We start from the raw sequence: 18531 nt of genomic DNA, 5'->3' as shown, positions 1-18531 counted from the left end.
CTCAGGGCGGTTCACAGGATAAAATCACAGGATAAAATCACAAAATACATAATAAAAACCAACCAACCAAGAACAACTCAATCATGCCCCGCTGCAGATAATCAGAAAACAGAATTTAAAACACACACACACGCAATATTTGCAATGAAACATATAAAAATAAGCACCCATCAGGTATCGTCAAGGAATCTTTGAAAAGGTAAATTTAACTGTCTTTCAAATCCAAAGATTTTAGCCATTGCTTCCCCTCCCCGCACAATTGTAACCATTCATAGAAGCTCTTTGATCCAATCTGTTAACACCACGATATGCCACGACCAGTCGTTGTTTTGCTGCGAGGCGCGGCAATCCACGGCCAAGCTGAGCCGACCAGGACCTTCGCTTCCCACGCCTTCGCTTCCTTCTGGCACCCGGGAGCCACGCGCCACACCGCCCTGCCTGCAGGAGGGAGCGGAGCGCGCCAACTACGCTCGCGCACGCGCGCTAAAGCTCAGACTCCGGAGGATGCGCATCGAACGCTGGGGTTGTTCGTGCGCGAGCGCGTAAGGACGTCTTGCTTTCGTCACGACGGCGCCGCCACCGCCTCCTGTTTTCCTTTCCGGCGGCCATCTTCGTTCCTTTTCCGCGTGCGCGCGTCAGGCTCCGCGCTTTCCCGGCCGCAGCCCTTCAGCTCCTCGCCCTGCCCAGGTCGGGCCGCTTCCTTCTGAGAAGGTACAAAGGAAGAGGCACCCGAGGGAGGTGGGGGAAGGGAGATAGGCAGGCCTGGAGGCGGCGAAGGGGGGAGCAGCGGCCGCAGGTGCGCCTGGTAGGAGCCCTCTGAGGCCTTTGAGCCGGGAAGAAGCCGCGGGCCCTGGGTTCTGCGTGCGCCCGTCTCTCTCCAGGCTTCCGGGGGGTTTCTTGGGTCCCCTTTCGGCCTAGCGGCTGCTCTGGCTTGAAGGCCGTTCCTCGCGGTGGCGCAGGCTGCCTGCCTCACCTCAGAAGGTTCCTCACGGCCGGAGCCCGGCCGAGGGTGAGGCGAGGCCTCTCTTCCCTCGCCTGGGCCCAAGAGGGTGAGGAGGCTTCGGGGGCGCCGCCCGCCACGAGAACCGGGCTCATCGGGCCCTCTCCAAACTCTTTCCTTGGGTGTCGCCCGTCTGATCGCCTCACGTCTCTTCTTCTTCCCTTAGATGAAAGAAACTATCATGAATCAAGAAAAACTAGCTAAGCTGCAAGCTCAAGTGCGCATCGGTGGGAAGGTAAGGTGGCCTCGTTTCATCTTCGCTGCCTCTCCAAAATTCGTGTTTCCTTTCACCTTGGCTGCGGCTGCTGCATTTTACAGTACTTGTACAGGACATTATTATTATTATTATTATTATTATTATCTAGCAACGCTGCATTTATGTTTTTACAGTTTTTCTGTAGCCCGTATTTTGAAAAAGACAATTAGGATTTTGTTGCTGTTTGGAGGGGAAGAGGAGGTTATACCCGAACTTAGGCATATGTAATATATTGTTGCATCCCACCCCAATCCTAGAGAGATTTCAGGGGTTCCAGGCACTTACTGAAGGTCTGTGTTTCCTTTTGGAACTGGGGCGCATAGCGGAGACTGTGGCATCTTTATGATATATGGTTTTTTTACACATGTATAGAGACTGACCCTATGATGAAGAGGTTAACAGCATCAGCGACCCAAAGGAGTCCTGTTTCTCCCATAGCTGCACCTTGGAGTTAAAACAGTCATCAGACATTGCTCTCCGACTCTCTCTCTAACTAGCTGCTTTTTCCTGTAGGTCACATCTCTGCAAACTCTCAACTCAAGCGTTTCCCTTCTAACTATCTGAGTTGACGGTGGGGCCCCACCCATTTGTTGTCTCACATGGAGCCCCGTTTCCTTTGTTCTCTTAATGACACGTTAATGACACATCACTCAGGCGCTCGCCTCAACACAGGAAGCTAACCTGGTTTATATTTCAACACTTCCTGGATCTAGGGTTTAGAGAAGGATCTCACATACAGGAACTCAGCTACTTCCCTCCACCCCAAACTCATAACGCTGTTGATGAATTAATGTAGAGTAATGGTTAGCATGCAGGACTTGACACAGAGAGACATGTATTAAATTTTTACACAGCTGTGAAGCGCACTGGGTGCATCTGGGCCACTTACCACCCCTTAGTTTAAACTGTATCGAAGGATGCTTGTAAGGATAACAAAAAGAGATGGAAGAAGCTGTTTTCCCTAGGGAGGGTGGTAATAAGAAATAACAAAATAACTAGTTCTTAAATGTTTTATTAGTTAGCTGACTTTAAACATAATAGCTCTTCTAATGTACACTCTTCACAATATTATTAATGCCTGAATGAGCACAAAGAATGTAACTGTGTTCAAATATTGATGTTGATAAGTTTGGTAAAAGGCTGGCAGATGAAAATGCTTTTACTCATGGTGTAGGGTTGCCGTAGGATTTTGTGTAACAGCAAAATTTCCTGTAATTTACAAGGCTGCAGTATGAAACACATGGCTTGAGAGTGAACTCAGACTTGGCTTTTGAGGAAACATGCTTGGGATTCTGCTGTAAAGATTTAAACTACCTAATGTATATACAGCCACCAGTTTTTTACCTAATACTTTTGTCAGCTTTTATTATGTACAACTTGCATCAGAAACCTATCTTTAATTAAGGTGGAGCCAGTGGAATTTCAGGTCCGAACATAAGTGCCTTACTGCTGGAACCTATAATTTTCATTATGCTAATTACTTTAAGGTGTCTGTCAATGTAATTGAAGTAAAACAAGCTTAGCCTTTAAAATATAGTACAGGTAATTACTATTGTGAGGCTTAAAAATGCATCAACCTACAGATCTTGTTGGTTTTGTTCTATTTAAAGTAATTTCTATTTTCTTATGCTTGCACTAACATTAAAATTTCCAAAATTTTTATTAGCTATAGCAAAGCCATGATTTTATTATTAACAGTTAACCTGTATTTGCTTAGCTAGTAAACACGGCAACCTGTTCTGGCAAATATTTATGGGCAACATAACTTTACCTCAGATGTAACTTCTTGAAAATCTTCCTAAAAGTTCTTGAAGATGACTTGTGCTGACATTTGTCTCTTTATCTTCTAATTCTGGACTGCGGTATATGAGACACATTCTGTTGTTAGTAAACAAACAAACCTAGAGTGTGTGGCAACGGTTATGCTTAATTCTTTTTTTCTCTGGAGAATGTTTGTGTTCCCGCCTCCAGCCAGACATCTGCTCAGATAAATTATTCAGATTAAAGTAAGTGACCAAAAATGAAAAACAAAAACAAAACAAAACTCTAATCTTAATTTGGTGTTGCAGCAAAATCTGTAGAAACAATTCCCTGCTATCCAAGAAATATTTTTTTAGGTATCTGCCTAGATATACTTGTGCTGCTCTTTTGTGGGATGTTGCTTGCTTGAGAAAATAGTAAGTGACTCTTGAGTGTTTGAAAGCTACTCTGCCTGTTTTCTGGGGGTAGATTCTTGCTTGCCAGAGGCCACCAGACAAATATCTATTTTAGGCCTTGCTTTCATAATTCCTGCGAACAGAAATTAGTTCGTTAGTGGTCATTCACTTCTCTTTAGTAGCCAGTTTGGTATTGTTACCTAGCTTCTGAAATACACATTTTTATTATGTTACAGCCAGGAATAGAGTTGCATGCCATTTTGCTACTTGGAATTCGTACATTTTGAGAGGACTTAACATTTAGTCTCCTTATTCATAGGGTACTGCCCGTAGAAAGAAGAAGGTGGTTCACAGAACAGCAACAGCAGATGACAAGAAGCTTCAGTTTTCATTAAAGAAACTTGGAGTAAATAACATCTCTGGTATTGAAGAGGTAACTACTTTTTTTGTTTTTATGGTGCTTTCATAAATTCCTTTTTCTGAGAAGTACTGGTTTTAACTCATTTGAGAATATTATCACTGTAGTTTTTGTATTAAAGTTCATTGTGATTTCAAAAGTTTGCTTGCTCAAAAAAAATTTGTGTTGCTTTGCAGGTGAACATGTTTACCAACCAGGGCACTGTCATCCACTTCAACAACCCTAAAGTTCAAGCATCTTTAGCAGCTAACACTTTCACAATCACAGGCCATGCTGAGACAAAGCAGCTGACTGAAATGCTGCCTAGCATCTTAAACCAGCTTGGTGCTGACAGTCTGACCAGCTTGAGGAGACTAGCAGAGGCTCTGCCCAAACAACGTGAGTAGAACTTGGAAGACTCACTCTGAGAATTAAAATTATTGCACCAACATGGGGCTTGCAGTGTTTGCTTGCTTGCTTTATAATGTTCTTTTTGGCTTTGGGTGTCCGCAGGAGTGACCTCTCTCAGAGAAGCCACAGAAAATATCAGCCCATCTAATTTCATTTGATGTGTGTGTGCTGCTGTTGCGGGTGGTGGTTGGGACAGCCAGTTGCTTTTCAGAAACAAGACATGATATCAAAGCTGCTTAGTCATAGTGTCATAGCCCTGATTTATACTAAGAAGGATATTATTGGTGTAAAGAAGTGTTTCCCAAATTTGGGTCTTCAGCTGTTTTTGGACTACAACTCCCATCATCCCTGGCTAGCAGGACCAGTGGTTAAGGATGATTGGAATTGTCATCCAAAACCAGCTGGAGACCCAAGTTTGGAAAATGCAGTTCTCACAGTGAAATAAATAACCTGTTCAGATGTTGTCCTTTATATAACCTTCCACAGAGGATTGTACCATGGAGAGAGTGGATCCCTCCTCAATTGAAAGGGTTTTATTTTCTAGCATTAGAGGGAATCTCACTTGCTAGGGGTGGGTAGGAAAAAACTGTTTTCTGCCAGTCCCATAGGGAAATACCTGAACAAGTACTGAGAAGCTTAACCATGGCTAAATTGGCTAATTAGTACCTATATGTGCATGTAGCTGGGACAGGTCATATTTAAGTAAAATATATTTTCAGCTGTTATATTTAGAAACAAATGGTGCATGGGGTACTCTTCATTCTGTGCTTCAAAGAATCTTAGATTGAAATGGCTATTCTTCAAAAACATTTGATTTGTTACTTCCCTGAATATGAGAATGAGTTCAGAAGCTCCTCCTCTCAAAGGGATGGATATGGGACTTAATGCCTTTTCTTGCTTGAAGGAACCTCTTCATGACTGAAGTTTGACTGCTTGTTTCTGCTTTGTCAAAAAATCGTTTTGGGGTCCTCTGCTTAGGCTGTATTCTAGCAAACAACAAAGGCTGTGGACTATGGAAGGGAGTGGTTGATGAGCACGATATTCTAGAGTGGGTACTTAGGGATGAAGCACATTTAGTAGAAGCCAAGCTAATTAGAAATAAGTCATGCTGAGTTCAGTGGGACTTACTCCCAAGTAAGTGGGCACAGGGTTGTAATCAGTTACTGTGTTTTGCTGCAAATTTGGCTAGTTTTGGAAAAGCCTGGCTTAGAAATGTCTCATTTGTGTTAATCTGCTTGTGATTACAGCTGTGGATGGAAAAGCACCTCTTGCTACTGGTGAGGAAGATGACGATGAAGTTCCAGGTAAAAACAAGTATTCATTTATTTTTTTACAAAAGTAATGAGTGTGAGGAATGGACAAGATAATGAAGAGAAAGTGTTGTGGCATTTCGGTAACAATAATAATGAAACAAAATACATCTGTGCAGGAAGAATGGTCAGTTCTCTGGTTTATGCTTAAATCTAGTGCTCTAGGTCTTGATGTGTTTTCTTCTGTGCTTACCTTAATGGATTTGGGTAGTTGACTTTTTAGTTGCTGGTATCACACTGCATTTCAAGAGGAGAGCAGAGTTCTGGTCATGGAATGGGGTTTCCTTATTTTCTCATTCTCTTTGCAGTGTCAGAAAATCAGAGGGTTGGAACTACTGGATGGTGCATAGGGGCTGTAGTAAGAAGGGGGAAATTGCTAAAATTGTATGAGTGGAAGGGCCTTTTCACTCACACAGGACACATTTGACTTCTAGTCATTATGTTTGTTCCTGGGATATCTGATGACAGTGAGATACAATAGAAAAACTGAAATAGGCCTGTCTATGGGGCAATGACTTTCCAGGTGCCGGCTGTTCACAAGCAGATCCCAAGAACCTACTTTGTCTTTTAGACCTGATATCTGTCAGGTTGAGGAGGAGGAGGATGGCGAGAACATGGTGGTGGTTTACCTGTCAGAGTACATTTTGGCTAAATATAAAAACCACTGTTCCCTCATGCATAGAGAGGAGTGAGGATGAGTGTGCTAGATCTGTCTCATTCTTGCTGTTCCTGTTGGCCCACATGAGTTGAGGTATAACATCTGAAGTATGTAGGCTCCCTATGTGATTTTAGAGACCTGGAAAAATCAGGTTTAAATCGCACAGGGAGTCTACATGCATAGAAAGGATACTTACTACAGAACTGATTCCTATGGCTAATGGAGGGTGATTGGGTAGGGGCAGAGCTAGGATCCTCATCTTAGCTCTCCCTCATCATCTGATAAATTTAAAACTCCTGAATAGAGCTTAAGTTTCACTTCTACTGGCTGGATTGCAGAAAACTGGAAGGTTACAGATGGGTATAGTTGGGTACTTGTCCAGTGGGCTTTAATGCTTAATGTTCTGTGGTAGATAACTTGTTTATAATTCAGCAAACTCTGGATTTTAGGATGAAAGACTTGGAAATGGCAGTGCTGATTCTTTGCATGTTAAAAGCCTGACTGTTGTTAACTCTCCTTTTCAGATCTTGTGGAGAACTTTGATGAGGCATCAAAGAACGAAGCAAACTGAACTGTCACTTTGAGTAAAACTTGAACATTACATGGAGCTGCTATTTTATATTGTGACTTTTTATTTGTAACATTTTTGTACTGATCTTAAGAAGTCTAAGATCTCTAATTGGAAACTCCTTCAAATTGCAGCTCTCTTCAGTTATTGCTAGTGCACGGAGCATTTAATTATTCATGGCTGGGTTGAAAATACACAAAATTGAAAAGTACTACATAAAAATGCTAATAAAGACTAAATGTTTAGGCAAATACTTTTAGTAGTATTTTGTACATAGATAAGATTGTATTTATTGAAAGTTCTGATGTGAAATTGAACACCTTGGCTTAAACCTAATCAGAAAGTGTTACTAATTTACTGAATAACCATAATATTCCAAGTTCTTCTATCCCCATTCCTGTTTTTGCTTTGCATAATTTTCAGTGATGGATACATATGCCAGCATATGTAGTACAAGCAGAGCTCAAAAGTGAAGTATGTTTAATGTCAGAAGAAGGCAAATAAAGGAGAGTGGTCCAAATCTAGCCTAGATCAAATATAGGTCATTGGCAGAAACATAACCAGATTGTCAAAGGTAAAAGCATTAATAGTTCTGACAATAGGCTGGCAGATAGTATTCCATTAGTTACAGGCATGAAGACTGGCTTAGAATAGCTAATTGACACAGGACCCTACCTTTCTGATTTACTTTAGGAACTCTCTTATTCATATGACAAGAGTTCCCTATCTAACCGCTATAATCTGTCCTTATCAGAAGCAACCATAATGTTCAGAGTGCACAAGAAGCTCTGTGTCACAACAAAATAATTTGTTCAGGAGGTTGACTTCTACAGTACACACATGCAGAGAACAATTGTGTAATCTTAGGAAACTTAATTGTGTCACTTTAAAAAATGGGCAACATATTGTTAATTCTGTTAGTGGGAGCCGCATTGCTTCGAGTGTGGAAATAAATAGTAAACTTTATTTGCAATTTAATACAAATGTAACTCCCAGTGTCAAATTATATGAACAATTGCCTCTTCCAGCTCCTCCTCCCCTTGTTTAAACCGTAAAGGCAGCACCTGAGTGTCAAGTTTGAGTTAAATGTTATCAACAAGGTAGTAGCTGGAAATGAAGGGTGGCTAATCTTTGGCCTCTGATGCTGTTGGACTCGTTTTCATCAGCCTTGGCCAGTGTAGCCAGTGCTTGGGGATGATGGCAGTCTTGCTCCAGCACCGTCTGGAGGACCACAGGGTAGCTTGCCCTGCTGTAAAGTGACTGCTCTTCTTGCAGCAGTGGCTTGTTAAAACAGAAATGGTGTTAGATTCATTGTGCTTTTTCTGCAAGGAACTGGAATCTAGTTTTGTGAGCCTCTGGAGAATACTCACTGCTCCTTATAGAAAAATTTTTTTAATAATAACTTTTCTCTTGTGTCTGAACTGCAAATACATACAGTAGGAGCTACTAGTGAGCACCTGTGTGCCATGCAAGTTAGGTTCCTGTACCTTAGAAATTGATCTTAATTTTTTTCAGCAGAACAAATAAGTTACTGTGGTTTAGTTAGCCAGGCTGTGGCACTTGGACAAAAAACAACACCCTAATGCTAAAACCCCCTTTATCAGATGGAGTACGGACATTTTGTTGTTTATTCAGCTCCTTTCACTTGAAAGCAATTTACACAAAAGGTGGTATCCAATTGTATATAATAGGTAAGGGAGCTTTTTTTTGGGGGGGGTGTCAATTTTCTCCAGATCCCTAAATCTGCTTCAGTGGATCTCCTAACTTTGGCAATAGATCTAGGCCCAGATCTCTAGACCCCGAGAGCTCCGGGTATGGGGTGGTATATAAATTCAATTAATAATAATAATACATAGTGATATGGAGGATTTGTCAAAATTGCTTCTCAACCCTGTTCTGATTTATTCCTTCTCTCAATGGACTTGCACCATTAGATACCAGCCTATGATCTTATCTATATAAAGGAGACAGGAACAAGCCTAGCTATAATTGTCTTAAATAAGTCATGCCACTTATAGGAACAAATTGAATGACTTGCATATACCAAAAGGATGAACACATGAAGAATATCCCATGGAATAGCAGTACATGTCAATTATCTTCAACAAGCAAGAGCACATTAAAATGTCAATGGAAAGGTGAAAATGGTATAACTGCCAGTTAATATTCTATAAAACCTACCCTGCTGATATTGGCCATGGTTATGCCCAATATTAAGTGGTTAATTAGTCTGCCTGAGCTGTTTGCTGCTGTCTAGTTCTTCTCAAACCCATTCTCCTTGCTCCAGGAGAGAAACAAGCTGTTGCAGCCAAAGCAGTGCTTGTAGTTTTATTTCCTTCCAAACAAGCCATGAGTTGAAGCTATGGTTTATTCTGACCTCTGCATCATGGCTGGTTGGGGAAAAACAGCATGAGCACTGATTATTCAGACATAAGCCTAAACTGCCCCAGGATTTGTTTCCTACTGGAATAAATGAAGAACCCAGTGGGTAGTTCAGTTTCAAAGGAATCAGATGTGCATGTTTAAGTGCACTCATATTTCTTCCTTAAAAATAAATTCAGTACTGACTGAGAGCTCCCAAGAACAGCCAGTTACGGCAGGGCTTGCATTTGCCACCAAATGTGAAATGCACTGAATGAAAGCCCTGCTTGCAAAGGAACAATTCAGAGTAAACTCTTAAGGGGTTCCCGGTTTCTCTTTTGCAGTTGCAGCTTTACCTGCCCCACAGTTTAAGTCAGATGTAGAGGCCGGAGGATATGATGGGGGGGAAATGGCCATATAGGCCAAATTATGACCCCTGGGGTGGTCTCATCTGACCTTTAAGCTGTATAAAACAGGCATGGGACACGCCCCAGCCTAATGTTGCATAAAATGCAACCATTGACAGTTACAGAGGAAAAACGGTGTGTGTTTTTCATTTAGCATGCTCAAGAAGAAATCAAGGTAAACAATTTCATTTAAAAACAGTTTATTTGCACTATATGAAGAACTTGCAACTCTCAAAATAGGTAATAACACCTAAGACACAACTTTACAAGATCAAAACAATAGTTTAGCTGAGCAGCTTGAGCAAAAACTTGGCAGACACATCCTAATACATAGTGCATCAAAGACATCATTTATAGAGGGGTTCACTTGCATAGGTCCATGGGGGGGGGGAATGGAGGAATTTAAATAGTCTGCTTTGGCTAATCAGATTCTTGAGAACAGGGAACCTATTGCATGTTCAGTATTGCACAATTACCCCTCAGAGAAAAATGTTTATTTTCATTACTGGAAACATGCATTTTAAACAGATGCTAAATGCTTTTAACTTTATAATAAAACATTGTTACTTCTACAGGTTTTTTTTTGTTCTTTAACTGAAGAATAATGGTTCTGTGTAATATGTGATAGAGATACGGCAAACATGGGAGCAAGCTCGTTTTCATCGGTTGTAACCACAAAAGGATGCCCTGTTCACAATCTGCCTTATACTAAGTCTGAAACACTTTTACTTGGAAATAAATATTTGTTTTAATTATTATTCTAGCTCTTAGGCTTTGAGCACATTGTACTACCTAACTTTCATTTAAATACATTTACAGTTCACTCTTACACATTTCAACCTTATTTAGGCAAGCATAGGAGGGGAAGATAGTCCCATTGCTGTTTCAGACAGTTTTTAGGTACACTGTGTGAAAGGGGAAGGGTTTATTTACATTTATACAGCATTTCATGGTAATCTGTGCAAAATTCTCAGTATTCACAAGTTCACAGTATTGACCATTTGAACGTCTTGGCTCTTTGGGTATGACAAAGTCATAATGCAAGACAAGTACCATTTACTTGTCTACATTTTGGGTATAAGTCTTGACCTGTAGCAGAGGATCATGTCGAAGTTTGTGGTTCTCAGCCTTTCAGAAAGGCTGTTAAAAGGTTTATCTTGTTTGTGTGAAAGTACCAGACATACATTCTCCACTCATAGTTTTAAGATCTGCCCTATATGCTCAGAAAACACAGGTGTTTCATGGAATCTAACCATTTCAGAATTAAAGGGACATGATTCAAACCTCTCATGTCAAAGAAATATTGGTTCATAGAAATCCAGCATATTGGAGAAAAGTACTGAAAAACATTTCTCAATGTTGGCAGATATTTATTTTTTAAATAAAAACAAAACAAAACAAAACATCCAAACAGGAAATTTACTCACTTATATTCTGAAGTATAACCTTGAAAGAACTTCACTACTTACAGAACAACTTTCGGCTGCAAGTAAACTAGCTAATTCAGATGACTTGGGTGGCAAAGTCAGAAATACAGAGGTAGAGCAGCCTTGTATTTAAGCATGAGACAGCACAGAAAGGAAGCAGGATACAAATGGGATGAAACTCTCTCGACTCTCTGCCATTCACCAGCAAACAAGTAACGTATACATATAACGTAACACAGTTACATCTGTGGGCTGATATACAAGCTGATTGTAGAGTACAATCAGGGAGAAAGCCTTTCTACCCTCACCTAAGAGTACCTAGCCAGTTCTTAACTGCAATTTTTAATACATATGCTGCATTCCCTGGCACCAGCTGACTCATTTCAGTAGCATATGCACTAATGTAGTGCTCCAAGTAGACTTCTAATAGATTATGAAGAATAAGGAGGTATGTTATTTTATACGATGTTAAATTCTCTCCAATTCCTTTGTCAAACAGAATATTCAATATTGCATGAAATATTTGCAAGTCGGATAGATGTGGTTTGACAAACGTCAGCGAAATACATGAAACTGAATCATGTTAAAATCTTACCAATGACAGAAGTGTTGCCTGAGCAAAGCCTCAGAAAGTTTTCCTGAATCCAAACGTCAAGCACTCTCTTGCCCAAAAATGTAGCTGAGGAAGTTTCTTACACAACAGTCCCCGTCATGTGATTTTGTACAGTCTTTTCCTGGTATGATAAAGCAGCACTGCTGCAAGGGAAAGGCTTGCTGGTGGCAGGCCATGCTCAACACTGCAGCTTTGGTGCTGCTAACTTTTCCATCTGCACAACCAATAACTGCTTAAAACGTGCAGGCCAACAGATACTGCCAAAATCCCTGGTTTGGGTGGCAAACTAGGACTGCCTAAAGTAATGAGAGTCTCCCCCACCTGCCGTCCTCCAACAATGGTGGGACCACGGTACTGATTTTTCAAAAATCAAGTCTTTTTCATGTTGATCCGTCCTAAAACCCAGTTTTTCTTCACATACAAAGTCTTGTCTCATGAAGAAAATGTCATTATTCTTTGATGTTTTGAAGGAGTGTTAATAAGTGTGACTCAATAACCTGTTGAACTGAATCAGGGGAAAAAATATGATTAGTGTTCAGCTCTTAAGTGGTGATCTATCCTATTTTGGAGATGTAAATAGGAGAGCTGAAAAAGTGGAAATTGCATAGAGTTTGTAGTAATCCAGAATAGTAATCCGTGTGTGTGTGTGTGTGTGTGTGTGTGTGTGTTTATGTGTGTATGAATATTTTAAATGCTTTTGGCCCCATTCACTATTGGTATATCTGATCACTGCCTAAAGCAGCACATTAAGGAAAGGCAAAAACTTCCATTGGAATGTGGCCTGCAAAACGTTGGCCACATTTCAGTCTGGCCCTTCTGGTTCCCTGTTGCTGCTCTGGCATGGCCAAGAAATGGAACTTGGCCTCTTCATACATAAATAGGGGCAAGCTCATTTGTTAGTCCTATCCTGCCCCCACCAAGTTCTAGGTAGCAAAAGAAGCAGCTATCAATCTACAGCATAAAGGATAACAGTGAGATGATCAAGGAGTGGGGGAAGGGAGTGCAATGCATGCACAGCACTAGGCTGTCTTCCCCCATATCTGCATAAACTACCACTGCTGTAAATGGTGATAAAGAAGGCCTCTCCAGAAGCAACAGTAAAAGCCTGTGCATTTTGTGAACCACCAACAGGTAAAGCGGCTGATACAAAAAAAGAGCACCAACCCTTAAAGTAAATCCTAAAGTGCTTGAATACTCACCACTACGATGGCCCAGGGCTACAGCCAGATCCATGGAATTATATCCGGAGTCTGTCTCTATAGTAGGATCAGCACCGTGCTCTAGTTAAAACAACAGGAAACAAATCATTGATTTGCTAACATCCTGCTGTTCTTACAGTCCTTACTGGCTAATAACTGCCTTCATAATACTTACCTAAGAGTATTTTGACACATTTTACATGGTTCCCATGCACAGCATAGAGCAAAGGTGTACCACCATTCTGAAAAAGAAAAAGAAATGAAAAGAAATAATAATATCAGAATTCATTTGCACAGTTCAGTGACCCAAGCAAGCTGTATATGAACAGGGGTCCATATATTTTGGCTCCTTTTACTACCCAAAAGTTTGTAATGTGGATAGTAGCTCCAGTAAAGGGCTTACCCAGTCATATTCATTTACATCAACTCCGCAGTCAAGCAACATCTTGACAATGTCTGTGTATCCTTTACTGCAGGCCAGTGATAGTGCACTCTCTCGCCCTTTTCCAAGGATCTGTGGGTCTGCACCCTGACAGAAAGAGCAGTGGTTTAAAATGTGTTATGGGTTAGACTAATAAAAATCCTGATGGATGGAACCCCATGTGTCCAATTATATACTGTCCAGATTCTAGGTACTGAAATCACCCTGGACTCAGCCCAGCCATTTAATTCTTTATATGGGGAAGAGGAGATTCCAAAAGTTCCATGGACAATTTGTACAACTAGCCAGCTGTCTACACTTCTTTTTTCCTTATGTACAGCCTAAGCATGATTTGTTGCAGCTCAAACTACTGCTTCTTTTCTTTGTACCTGGTAAACAGTTCCATTGCTTATGGACTTGTTCTTTCATGCCCTTTGGAAAGAAAGACTGTTACAGTGCCCATGGGCAGGGGCGTAGCTAGCTGCTCCGGCACCCGGAGTGGCGGGGGCGCAGGGGGGGCGGCGCGGTGAGGTATGCACCCCCGCACCCCCTTCCTACGCCCCTGCTCATGGGCTATCAGAACCTAGGATTTGTAGAGGTAGAACAGTTAGCAACAGATGTTCAGCCAGGAATTGTAAGTGGAAGAAATGGGTATCATCCTCAGTGGCTAGATAAAAATAAAAAATAGCCCTCAGACCTGATTTTTCTTCAGACTTTGTGCATAAATCATGCATTAGTGTTTCTCCTCTGAATCTTTTGTAACATGGCTAAAACATGGTGTTGACCAGATCTAGACAGAAAATTACAACCTGGGATTGAAACGATAGCGTAGCATTGTTACCATCTATGTAAGGCTTCACAAGAGGTCTTCAGACAACTTTCAGAGGCTACAAGCATTGTTCTTGATGGATTTAGAGCACTACAATTGTTGACTATCACTAGAAATGCATTGGGGGGGGGACATATTTTCACTCACATTTTGAAGCAGAAATTCTACCACTGCTATCTGCCCATGAGCTGCAGCCCACATCAGAGGGGTAAAGCCTTCTTCGTCCGTATGGTTGATTACATTTTCTATTTAACAAAACATACAGATCAACCATCTCACTCCTGTTGTCTCCATGTGATGCTGGAATAAAGTTATGAATATTTGGGGGGATTGGGTTTCAACTCACTATGCTGGGATAAAGAGGGATGCAGAAAAGCAAAGAATACTGCCCTCTGCTCCTTTTCAAAGGTCAGTTTAAAGTGAGAGACATCCTTCCCCAATCTTTTGAGCGGAATTGGTTGCAAACAAAAATAACAGCTGACTACTAAGCCAAGACACAATTTGTGGATCCCTGTTATGGTGGAAATGCAAAGTAAACAATGCCATGGAGTGAATACTGTCAGAGGTGGGTGAGAAGGAACAAGTGAGTCAGCTTCACTCACTTTTGGAAGCAAATTCTGGATGCCATAGGCCCTAAAAATGAAGACAAGGCTTGCTACAATAAGGGGCCAGGGCGAACACCTCCTACTATCTGAAATATGCACCTTGCCCTGTTACGTAATTCAACATTAGCCTGTTTGGCTAATGAGCAATAAACATTGCATAATTCAAAGAACAAATATCACAGGATAGCTTGGATAGGAGTTATAACCAGAGCATCACAGCACTAAAAAAATAGGTTTGCACTATGTTTCTTTTTTTAAAGAAGAGTGACTAGAAACCAAAAAAACCTTTCTATATATATAATTTTCTGCAGTGCTGATATATAAGTTTTGACATCATGATCTACGAGGCAAAAAACATTTCAGAGCCATTTCCACAGAACAGAAATGTATGAAATAAAGCACAAATGCGAATAGGGCCAGTTGCAGGACCCACCCCAACCTAGCAGCTGATCATTTTTTGCCAGAAAAAAAGACCAAAATAAATTCTCACCTTGCTCTATGCGTGTAGCTAAATACAGCATTTCCCCTTGAGCTGCCAGCTGGTGAACGGAAAGAGCTGCAAAAACAGCAGAAATATATCAACTTCTGTGGTGAAATACTGCCATGATTTAGGACTACAATACTGACTGCATGTTGTTAGAGAAAAGTAACACAGAGAGGATGATCACATAGCTGACACAACCATGCAGCCTGCTACTATTTCTGGCACAGAAAGTTACTTTACAATTCATTTACCTTCACAACCATCCAATAAGAAGGGTTGTGTGTAGACCCTGATCCCAAAGGAGGCAAGAATGCGGGACTGGGATTAGAAAAAACAGCTTGCTGAGAATTTCAGCTTTCAATGAGATAGACACAGCCCCTATGGCTACAATAAGAAGTCTTGAAAGTATATGAGCAATGCCTTACTTGGAATTTCAGAAGTGTACATGAATAAAATTTTCATTGGGTGAGGATAAGGCTTACATGTCTTTTCCCCCAACATGACTAGCATGAAAAATAATGTAGGTTTGCTCAATGTACAAATGATGAATTGGTTTACAATTTCTTGATGTTCCTTAGGCAACAGAATATCAAAGACATTATGTGTGGTGCCTTTTGCCTTTCTATTCCAGTATACTATCATGCCTAGCCCTTTTCTATTTTGAAAGAAAGCTTGGCAACCCAGAATGACAAAGTCACTGCTTTCAGTTAAAGAGATCTTACCCCTAATCAATTTAGAAATAAATAAATGACTGGGTGAATGGCTTAAAGTGAATGCAAATACCAGTTTCTTGTAGTAATCCCAATGGAGGATCCCAAAATGAAAACTTAAATTTACCATTCCACGAAGAATCACTTACAGTTTACAAGCAAAGGGGTTGTAGAAACTTCATTTCCCCTGTGCTTGTTAGTTAATGTGGTTGACTGCTTTATGGGAGAAAAGTGCTTCGTAGTTGATGGGGTGTAGACATGTCTTACTTGAATTCCAGGAGAAGGAGAAGTATGGATATTGCACTCTGCTACATGAAGAAAGCAAGAAAAAAGTGTTCAAAATAGCTTCTTCAAATTTACTTTATTTATAAAAGGATTTATATACCACTATATCATAGAAAATCAAAGTGGTGTACAATAATAATTATATATAATAATAACAACATAAAATCAGAGGCCATCAACTAATCATCATGGGAAAATGTATTCTTATTAATTGCTGTCATAAGCCTGGTGGCATAGAAATGTTCTCAGCAGGCAGTTAAAGGCAGATGATGCCTGCTGAACAAGAAAGATGTTAGTATTCATATGTGTGTATGCATTCTTTTGCCAATATAGCATTTTCCTGTTTATCCATCTATCCAACAGTAATAGTTAAAGCTAAAGATAAGTTTTAAATCACAACCTTTAAATAATACAGATGCCACTTCAAGGTCAGAGTTCACTTGATCCTGAATGTTTTTGCTGTCTTCTTCATTCAATGATTTGACAAACCGAGAACACACATTCATATCAAACCTATTGGGCAAAATGAATTTCATTCCCATGGCAACACTCTGAGCTGGTCCTTCTTCAACACTGGAATCGAGGTGAGGCTCCACTTTAATATCTGGCATGTGAGACAGGCTATAGCTGCCAGAACAGTCTTCCACAATTAACTGGGTTCCAACATCTAGATTTGTAGATGATTCCATCATTCAAATCTCAGTTATACGATGTGTTTTCTTATGGCTTTTATTTCAGTTTTCTTGAAAAAATTAAAATAAAATCTCAACAGCCAAGGGTTACGACCATCTGCAATTGAACATAAAACAGTAATATGCTATTGACTATAATGCCACAAACATATAATGAAAATGCAGTAAAGTCCATCATTCTGAACAGATGTGATTATTTATTCTGGGATGGTCCAAAATCCCAAGATTTTGCACCAGAACTTGGTGCAAAAAACTTACTCTTAGAATTAAATAATTCAGAATCTAGCAATTTGTTCTGAGTAGCAGAACAAAAGCGAGTTCACAACCCTTCAGAACAAAAGTGCTCTTAATTTTAGTAATATATATTTAAGTGGTGGTGAGTCATCTTGTTGCTGCTACTGTTAAACAACTATGAATCAGAGATCCATGCTGACCTACAGATCACCTACAGATCTAGCAGCAGATGCAGATCTACTTACCTCTATCATAGAACTACCTTCTGTGCATAAGAAAATCCCCAAACAGCCACACAAATGTTGATATAAACATTTTTTTTGTATTGCATATAAAACTTTAAATCACATTGCCTTCAATTTTTGATGACTGGGTAGGGGGCAATTTGCACCCCCAGTGCTACGCATACGTGATTTCTTTTTACCATTGCTACCAAACTGGTGGGGTCTTGCAGGGCCAGGAAAACTTGCTGTGTGGGGAAGGGGAGGGCTTGATTAGGTCCCCAAACTGGGAGTTCACCACCAACCACTGTTAAAGCTTCTTCAACATTATTGTGCACAATTCAGTGATTTTAATGGAATGATTATGGATGCTCCTAGCCTTTGGACAGAAAACCGAAACAAATGTGTGAGTGAGTTTGGCAGAGCGCACGCTTTGTATCCAATCCCTGGCAACTCGTTAAAAAAGATCTAGTAGCAGGTGCTGAAGAAGATCCCTGCACGGGACTGTGGAGAGAGGCTGCCAACACGAATGGAATCGGACACGGCAAAAGGCAGCTTTTTATATTCGTGCTTCCTCAGACAGCACAGAGCTTACTTATGGAATTTGCTGCTTCAAGGCGGGGCCATCAGTTTCAACTGCTTTCGAATGAGGGATTCAATAAATCCATGGCTACAGTTACTACGATGCAGGGGATGGCCTACGTGCTGTGTGAGAGAGGCGCTTTTACTCCTGCAGAGCAGCTGCAGGGCGCTTCAGTCTCGCTCGGATGCTGCCATTGGCCATGGTGGGAGACGGGATGCTGGTGCAGATGGGAAGGGCTTTGAGGCTAAGCGGGAATTTGAACCCAGGTCCCTCTAGCCCAAGACTGGCGCTCCAGTCTGCACAACTCCCAGTCTACCCGCTCCCCTTCTCCGCCCTTTTACCTTCCTATTCTCTCGTCGTTCCTCACTGACATCTTCCACCGCGGCGCTGTTATTGTTGTGTTGTGGCGGCCCATATCGTCACTTCCGCTTAGAACCGGAAGGAAAAAAGTCAAGCTGCCTCGCGGAGTACACTTTAAGTTCAGGGGGAAGAGGAGGAGGAGACCGGTGTTCTACGTCACCACAAAAAGCTCCTCCCTCCGCTTTCCCGACATAGAGATAAGGAAGGTGGCAAGCCCAAGGCTCTGTGGTTTAGACCGCAGCTCCACCCGCGCCCCTAAGGGCGGGAAAAGGAAGGCCTGATAAAATTCCGGTTTCAGGATGAATTACAATGATGTTGAGATTATATGAGCTGAATAGGACAGA

At 41.1% G+C, this 18531-nt stretch overlaps 2 protein-coding genes across 3 annotated transcripts; one reads left to right on the top strand and one right to left on the bottom strand.

Moving 5' to 3' along the window:
• The first annotated feature begins 554 nt into the window (after positions 1-554).
• On the top strand, positions 555-7007 carry BTF3 (basic transcription factor 3). Its single transcript, XM_080973290.1, has 6 exons — positions 555-711; positions 1167-1235; positions 3732-3845; positions 4007-4208; positions 5468-5524; positions 6713-7007. Exons 2-6 carry the CDS (start codon positions 1167-1169, stop codon positions 6757-6759), a joined length of 489 nt encoding a protein of 162 aa, XP_080829416.1. The 5' UTR covers positions 555-711; the 3' UTR covers positions 6760-7007.
• A 2700-nt stretch (positions 7008-9707) lies between these two features.
• Positions 9708-18305, bottom strand: ANKRA2 (ankyrin repeat family A member 2). 2 transcript variants are annotated; one of them, XR_013977201.1, is made up of 10 exons: positions 18169-18305; positions 16498-16886; positions 15962-16120; positions 15109-15174; positions 14161-14258; positions 13167-13292; positions 12939-13005; positions 12764-12844; positions 11526-12069; positions 9708-11374 (listed from the first exon to the last, which is right to left on the bottom strand). XR_013977201.1 is itself a non-coding variant. In XM_080973083.1 (9 exons), exons 2-9 carry the CDS (start codon positions 16787-16789, stop codon positions 12014-12016), a joined length of 945 nt encoding a protein of 314 aa, XP_080829209.1. In that variant the 5' UTR covers positions 16790-16886; positions 18169-18305; the 3' UTR covers positions 9708-12013. The 2 variants fall into 2 exon arrangements, 1 of the variants encoding a protein (XP_080829209.1); XM_080973083.1 differs by having other exon boundaries at positions 9708-12069.
• Between the last annotated feature and the right edge of the window lie 226 nt (positions 18306-18531).

This window comes from Podarcis pityusensis (genome assembly GCF_964106645.2).
Source record: "Podarcis pityusensis genome assembly, chromosome: 11".
In the NCBI taxonomy this organism is placed as follows: Eukaryota; Metazoa; Chordata; class Lepidosauria; order Squamata; family Lacertidae; genus Podarcis; species Podarcis pityusensis.
The sequence above is the reverse complement of the archived record's forward strand: the minus strand, read 5'-3'. Positions and strand labels throughout refer to the sequence as shown.